The sequence below is a fragment of the Cibotium barometz genome, chromosome 59 (genome assembly GCF_041138505.1).
Source record: "Cibotium barometz isolate CiBa-2024 chromosome 59, ASM4113850v1, whole genome shotgun sequence".
Classification (NCBI taxonomy): Eukaryota; Viridiplantae; Streptophyta; class Polypodiopsida; order Cyatheales; family Cibotiaceae; genus Cibotium; species Cibotium barometz.
Window position 1 is genome coordinate 28143200 of NC_141104.1, and position 7775 is coordinate 28150974.

Below are 7775 nucleotides of genomic sequence, written 5' to 3' on the forward strand. Positions count from 1 at the left end.
TTTTCCAAATTCACGTAGGGAGCGAATGACTTTTTTTGTAATATTTACATAATATCTTAGCAACAAAGTTTTCAAAATAGACCCACTCAAATGTGATAGTCCAAGCCTCTTTCCAAGCCTATCTACAATGCTCTATCTAAAGATCCTTCTCTAACCCAGGTGTATCTAATTCTTCCTTAATTTATACTCTATCTAAAGATCCTTCTCTAACCCAGGTGTATCTAATTCTTCCTTAATTTATACTCTATCTTGCCTACGATGCTCTATCTCAAGATCCTTCTCTAACCCAGGTGCATCTAATTCTTCCTTAATTGATACTCTATCTTGCTAAGCTCCATTTAACTGTCCATATTTAGATAATCACCTCTTCTTAGAGCGTGCCTCTTATTGAGTAAACCGAGGCAAGTTGAATAGTGTTCTTTTGCTAAGGACACATTTCTCCAGTCAATGAAAAGAAAATCTAATCAAAGTCTACTACTACTACTACTACTACTACTACTACTACTCTTCTCTCTCTCTCTCTCTCTCTCTCTCTCTCTCTCTCTCTCTCTTCATAAAAGATTTAAAAAAAATATTTTTTCGTAAATTTTCAAAAGATTAGAAACACTAACTAACCTCAGTTGCATGTTTGCTTATTTACGAGCAAAGGAGATCAATGTCTTACAATATACAAATTCTAGTATCTTCTCTAATCATGACATATAGTGTCCCATACCATCAAAAATTATCCCACATAAATCTAGAGATAAGTATGCATTGAAATCATTCACACAGGATTAATTTTTGTGTCCAATACCACAAGACTAATACGTAGTGAAAATTTCATAAAGCATAGTTCAAGATGGAAGGGCAAGTTCCTCCAAGAATTTCTACTTTTGATGCATAAAAACTCTCCTTGAAATTTAAAAAAAGTATTAAATACAATTTATCATAAAAAATAATCAAATAAAATTAGTATGTTACCTTAGGAGTCAGAATACTCGTCGTAGTAGGGGTATTCTTCTTCGTCCATCATCGATCATATTTATCCCAAGTGAAATATTCTTTGACCTCCATGGACAGTTTTGATTCAATATGTTCAATCTCGTTGCACGTGAAACACTTCTTTGAATCACTTTATTAGCTTGTTAGAAATAACAACCTTGGCATCAATACCTATGTTATTACCATTGAGGGTTTTATCAAATGGTTTTGAAAAGATTTTAGACTTCAACAACTCTGATGTCGAGTTAGCCTTGAATTGTGAAAAGAAAAATGGCATTCCCAAGTTTGAACTATGGCATGAATGAGGAGCCATGACTCATAAGTCATAACTCATTAAAACTATACATATTACGTAGTACATACTATATACTATATGCTACAAGGTATATAGTATATAATATGTACTAGTACATGAATACGTATACTAGTATCTATCTATCTATTAACCATGGACAACCAAGGCACAAGGAGAGGAGAGAAAAAAGAAATCCTTGATAAGAGGAAAAAATCCCTTCCATTGACCCTTTGTATTTCAATATTAATCATGGACAACCAAGGCACAAGGAGAGGAGAGAGAAAAAAAATCCTCGATTTCTAAAAAATAAGAGGAAAAAATCCCTTCCATTGACCCTTTGTATTCCAATTGACCCTTTGTATTCAAAAAGAAATCCTGGGTTTCTAAAAAGTAAGAAAAAAAAATCCCTTCAATTGACCCTTTGTATTGGGGTTTCCATTCCTACGTTTCGCTTCTTAATGTCTTTTAAAGACGGAGCAACGCGCGGGTCATATGTGCCTTTATATAATTTAATAAAGTAGGGAAGTGTAACCCTTAATTTAAAGACTACCTATAATCTAATCTACTTTGATATGTGCCTTCAGTACTACTACATAATGAGAAAAGGCATATCAATTTCTCAACCGGTGTGACATTGGTCCACTGACGAGCCTACGAATTACCCCATGGCCAGACATGGAGAAGCGAGCGAAGGAGCCAACGACGTATGATAGAGGAATCTTGGGTTCGTCTACAATTTCGCAGACCTGCTCTTTCTTATCTGTCAGCTGATGATGCTTTTCATGTTTTTTCCTCTCCAAATCTCATTCTGTTTTTCAATTGCAGTTGAAGCTCGTCACACTCGAATTCACATCATGTTGATGGTTCATCCTCTAGTAAGCTTAGAGTTGAAGCCCTTCACTCCTGTAACTCTTCAAACCATATCATGGTGATGGGTCGTCCACATCATGATGATGGTAATGGGCCATCCTCCAGTAAGCTGAGAGTTGAGGCCCTTCACTCATCATGGTGGTGATGGGTCATCCTCTAGTTAAAGAGCTAGATTGTGTAGATGGTGTTTGCCAATGAGGAACCTGATAGCATCAGCTAGAGCATGTGTTGTACCCAAGCTTGAATCCAAATCCTTCCCTCCGAGCACCAGGATAGTCTCGATGAGAGTTGACCTCAATTCCTTCCCTCTAGGTGTTCTGGATCACGACGAAGTCTCAAGAAAGCGCTCTTGCAGGTCAGAATCTCAACAGGATATGTCTGTAATACTCATATGACTGCCCTCCTATTCGTGTTTCCAAACATGCGTTATCGGCATTTGCTGATCAGGGTTGCCCGCAATGAGCTGCCTTCATACTAAACCTTTGTATCCAAGTACCATTTGGAACTCATCTCAGTAATTAGGTAATCTTTGATCCGGGAAGCAGAAGAATTTGATGACTGAAGCACATGGCAGAAGTCCTCCAAAGCCCCTTTATGCTGGCTGGATCAAATTCCAGACAAGGTGAATTTCTCTAGCTTTGCAATGATTGTGAAGAGTTTTGAACCTCCCTCTTGGACATTGGCTCCTTCCAAAGGTATCTCCATAATGCATTATAATCCTTGAATGTTGTCTCTCAGTTGATGAGTGTTGGACCTACCCCGGCTTTGTGAGGGGCCTGGCTAATGACGCTGCGTGTGTTGAGAGTGATTGGAGGCCCCCTTTGTTAGGAACAAGTCACCAAGTTCAAGCCAATTATGAGGCCAGGCTGGTCTTTACTAATCAGCACAGGTAAATAACTTTGTTTATGCTGCATATAGATATCACAGAAGTATCTATTACCTTAGTAACATATTGCAAATTTTCTCTGGGCTGTCTTTTTATCCTACTTGTTCAGGATGACGTGGAAGGACCCATCCGTTGCATCCTTTGAAGCTTTGAGTAAAGTATGTATCGAGGGGCAGCTTAAGCAGGCACTGCAGGAAGCGATGGATATGGCTCAGGAAGGAGTCTGCATTCCAAGCAATAGTCTTTTTCAACTTCTGCAATGGTGCATTAATGAGAATGACTTGGCAGCTGGGCATGATATGCAGTATATCATAAAGACATGTGGGTTGGAATCAGATGCCTTTATCGGTAGCCACCTGATCCGCATGTTTGGCTTTTTTGGGTGTTTGCTGGAAGCCAAACAAGTGTTCAGGAAGCTATCAAATCCGAATGTTTTCTCATGGAGTGCCATCATCTTAGCCCATGCCAACATGGGAAAGAATGAACAAGCTATCCATTTCTATTATGAAATGCAGGAATCAGGCGTGGAACCTGATGGGCACATCTTCGTGGCTGTCTTGAAGGCATGCTCAGGCATAGGAAACATGGAGCAGGGCCATTGGGTTCACTTGAATATTGTCAAGAGTGGGTTCGATTCGGAAGTCTATGTGGGCAGCACCCTCATTGACATGTATGCAAAATGTGGAAACCTTGAGAAAGCTTGTATGATTTTTGACAAATTGCCCGAGCGAAACGTCGTCACATGGAGTGTCTTAATTGCAGGATACACTCAGCATGGGCATGGTGAGGAAGCTCTTGCTTTATTTGAGCATATGCAAGGTGAGGGCATGAAACCAAACCTCATAACGTTTGCCTCCATTCTGAAAGCGTGTTCACATGTAGAGGCTGGCAGGCAGGTTCACACCCACATTGTTGGATATGGAGTGGAGTCAGATGTCATTGTTGGCAATAGCCTTATCGACATGTATGTCAAGTGCGCAAGCCTCACAGATGCGAACATGGTGTTTAACAGATTGCACAAGAGAGACACTGTTGCATGGAGTGCTTTGATTGCAGGTTATTGCCAACATGGGCATGGCCAAGATGCTTTTAAGCTTTTTGAGCAAATGCAGCAGGAAGGTGTCCAGCCCAACCTGGTGACCTTTGTTTGTGTCTTGAAAGCATGTGTTGCCCTGGGAGCCCTGAAACAAGGTATGCAGATTCATTCTTTGCTGGTTGAAAATGAGTTTCAGTTGGATGTTTATGTTGGCAGCAGCCTAATTGACATGTACATCAAATGTGGGCGCCTTAGGGACGCCCAAGCAGTGTTTGACAGTTTGCCCAAGCAAAACGTGGTGACTTGGAGTGCATTAATATCAGGGTTTTCCCAATATGGGCATGAACAGGAGGCTTTTCAACATTTCGAGCAAATGAAACGGGAGGGTGTAGAGCCAAATGATTACACACTGGTTTCCATCCTGAAAGCATGCTCGAACATATCGTCTTTGGAGCAGGGCAGGCAAATCCATGTGAATTTTATTGAAATTGGTCTTGAGTTGGACACATATGTCGGTAATGCGCTCATTGACATGTACGCTAAATGTGGGAGCCTCCAAGGTGCATATAAAGTGTTCAACAAACTTCCCAATCGAGATGTTGTGTCTTGGAGCACATTGATAGCGGGATGTGCCCAGCACCAAGAAGGTCAAGACGCCCTCCAGCATTATGCAGCAATGCGAAATGAGGGTGTAGAGCCAAACATGGTTACGTTTATCACACTGTTGAAAGTTTGCTCAAGCATAGTGGCCTTGGAGCATGGTAGACAATTTCATGCCCAGATAGCCCATAGTGGGTTTAACTTAGATAGATATATTGGCAGTGCACTTATCGACATGTATGCTAAATGCGGGTGTCTTGAAGAGGCACACATGGTGTTTCATAGATTGCCCAAACATGATGCCGCGGTTTGGTGTGCCATGATTAGTGGGTATGCACAGCACAGCAATTATCAGATGGCCTTTCGGTATTTTGAGGCTATGCAAGTAGCAGGTGTGAAGCCAGATGCAGTGACATTCCTTTGCATTCTCTCAGCATGTAGCCATACTTGTCGAGTACACGAAGGCTGTCTACACTTCAAGGCAATGAGAGAGACGTATGGCATCACCCCTAGACTTGAACACTTCAACTGTATGGTTGATCTTCTAGGGAATGCAAACCTCTTAATTGAGGCAAAAGATTTGCTTGAAACTATCCCTTTTGGTTCTAACATTGTGGGATGGATGTCTTTGCTCACCTCGTGTAGAATGCATGTTGATGTGGATCTTGGAAGACAGTGTTTTAATCAAGTTGTCACATTGGATAAGGGAAATGTTGCTGGGTACGTACTCATGTCAAACATCTATTCCTCTGGTGGCATGAAAGGGTATGGGAAGAAGATAGATGAGCTAAGGTTGCTTGCAAATGGTTGGAAGAAGCCAGGGAAAGCTTATATCGAGGTTGACAAAGTGATCCATAGTTTTGTTGTAGGTGACAAAGACCACCAGAAAACTGATGAGATCTATGCAAAGCTCAAGGTGTTAAACATGCAAATGAGGATGGAGGGACACAGGTCACACTTTGATCCAGACTTAGATCCAGTATCAGGGGAGAGGGGGGAAGATGACTTGTGTGGACATTGTGAAAAACTGGCTCTATCTTTTGGGCTTCTTTATACATCCCAAGGCACAACTATTCGAATATCAAAGAACCTCCGGATGTGTGCTGTTTGTCACTCTGACACTGAGTTCATATCCAAGGCTGAAAGGCGAGAGATAATTGTAGTTGATGCATGCCGTGTACACCGCTTCCAGCATGGTTTGTGCCCATGTAACATGTACAGTGGAGGAAACCTCTCAACTCCAAGAACTGGATTGGAGGAAAGTTATCCACCTCAATGGGGAGGTTGAGTGGAGAGAGACAGAATTACCCTCATAATCTGGGCTTTGGCAGGCCGCAGAGGTGATGGAAGACGGTTTCACAGCCATTAAGGGGTACGTTTCTCCAAAACATGTGCAAACATGGAAGCCAGGCATGGTTATCAGATCCCCTTGATGCTGTGGGTGGTCTTCTTTGCTTTGAATACATTCTTGGCCCATGAAACCTGGGCACCTGATGATTCTAGCCTTAAAATCTTGATGTCATGGCTCCAATGAAGAGGCAGGACCGGTAGGAATTTCTACAATGACCCAGTTGGTGCTATCACTTAGAGCGGCGATAAATTGGTGTGTAAACAGTTGAAGTGAGAGCTGGTCCTATCTCCTGGTTACCTCAATTGGGCTTTGCCATGGTGGATGGGGCTTAGATTGGAGAGGGCTCTTTATATTTTGATGGTATGCGGAAAAAAAAGAGCTGTTGGTTTTCTTGTTTGAGTCCTGCAGCAATAGCCTTCAATCTTAGAGCCTCTTAAGGATACATTCATATGCTATGGATCCCTTATGACACTTGGATCAATCCCAAATTCTTGAATCCTACCATGGCCACATTAAGAACTTGCAACATAATTAGCTTTATGCCTTATGGTGCCCGAGTAAATGTAAGCATGAGTTGCACCAATACTTGATGAAGTCTAGCAAGATAAAAGTAAGCATGAGGCAAACACCTTTGCAAGCATGTTGTCAGTCTGCGTTGAAGGTAAAGGTGAAGAGTAAAACTTCTTAGAAGGAATGCTGCCAGTTGAAGAAGTGCACAAATGCAGATAGGCCACCACCGTGAACAGCTACCAGCAAGATGTGCTCTTAGTGCTTTTAACAATACAATTGGGCACACACCATCTACAACTTACAAGAGAGAATCCATAGTGTGCCTTGTGCCTGATGGGTCATGTCTACCTCTAGTGATTATTTTGGGTTAAAACCCTTGCTTATACTTAATCTATTGAAATCAAGTCCCCCAACTTGCTTTAAAAAGTACAGATAATATTAATAACAAGCCCATCTAGGTTCTGATTGCCTAATCAGGGCTAGGGTATCTTCAAAAGCCAACCATTTCAATTAATTATAGGGGAGTAGTTTGTGTTTAGTAAAGATTTTCTCAGAGGTTTCAATTACATTTTCATGTTCTATGATTATATTCTCAAAGGTTTCATCAGTTTCTCTAAGCATAAAAAAATGGTGTCTTCCATTTTTGGCATTGATGCACGTGCTCACAATCTGTCATTGTGGGTTGTGTCCATGCTTGTCCCTAGTTAAGAAAATAAACCTTAAGTTAACGAATCAAGACTAAGAGGAGGATTAGGTGATATGAGTAAGTGAACTCTGAATGAGCCGAATGGAAGGTAAAGGAACTCAATTTTAAGTAAATGTTTTAACTTTTGGATGATTAAAAGTGGGACCAAGTACATGTACATAATCTTCTTTGGAAATTCTTCTACTCTTGAAAATGTGATGCAATGAATAATGGTTATCAAGATAATTTTTAAACATCAAATGGAAATCCTAATGGAGATTTGCTATCATCTTTTTTGCTTTTTCATGATTGACATTTTCTTTTTCTTTTTTGTGCTCGTGTGCGAGTGTGCTTTCGTGCCGTTGTCGACAGCGAGCAGGTTTTAAACCCAGCACCTCCTACATAGGACTTGGAACACCTTACCGCTAGGCTGTGGCTCTATTGGCAAGATTGACATTTTCTATGGTAATACTTAAAAGAAAAGCTTGTGAATCATTGCTTCTGATTTCCATGTGGTTTTATTATTGTTCCTAAAATTGAATGTACTTGGCATCATGA

The 7775-nt window shown here is 41.0% G+C and overlaps 1 protein-coding gene across 1 annotated transcript; it reads left to right on the plus strand.

Moving 5' to 3' along the window:
- The first annotated feature begins 1850 nt into the window (after positions 1-1850).
- LOC147605671 (pentatricopeptide repeat-containing protein At3g03580-like) lies at positions 1851-6958 on the plus strand. The gene is made up of 5 exons (XM_086793668.1): positions 1851-2003; positions 2105-2504; positions 2597-2771; positions 2888-3038; positions 3145-6958. Exons 3-5 carry the CDS (start codon positions 2717-2719, stop codon positions 5957-5959), a joined length of 3021 nt encoding a protein of 1006 aa, XP_086649794.1. The 5' UTR covers positions 1851-2003; positions 2105-2504; positions 2597-2716; the 3' UTR covers positions 5960-6958.
- Positions 6959-7775: the final 817 nt, after the last annotated feature.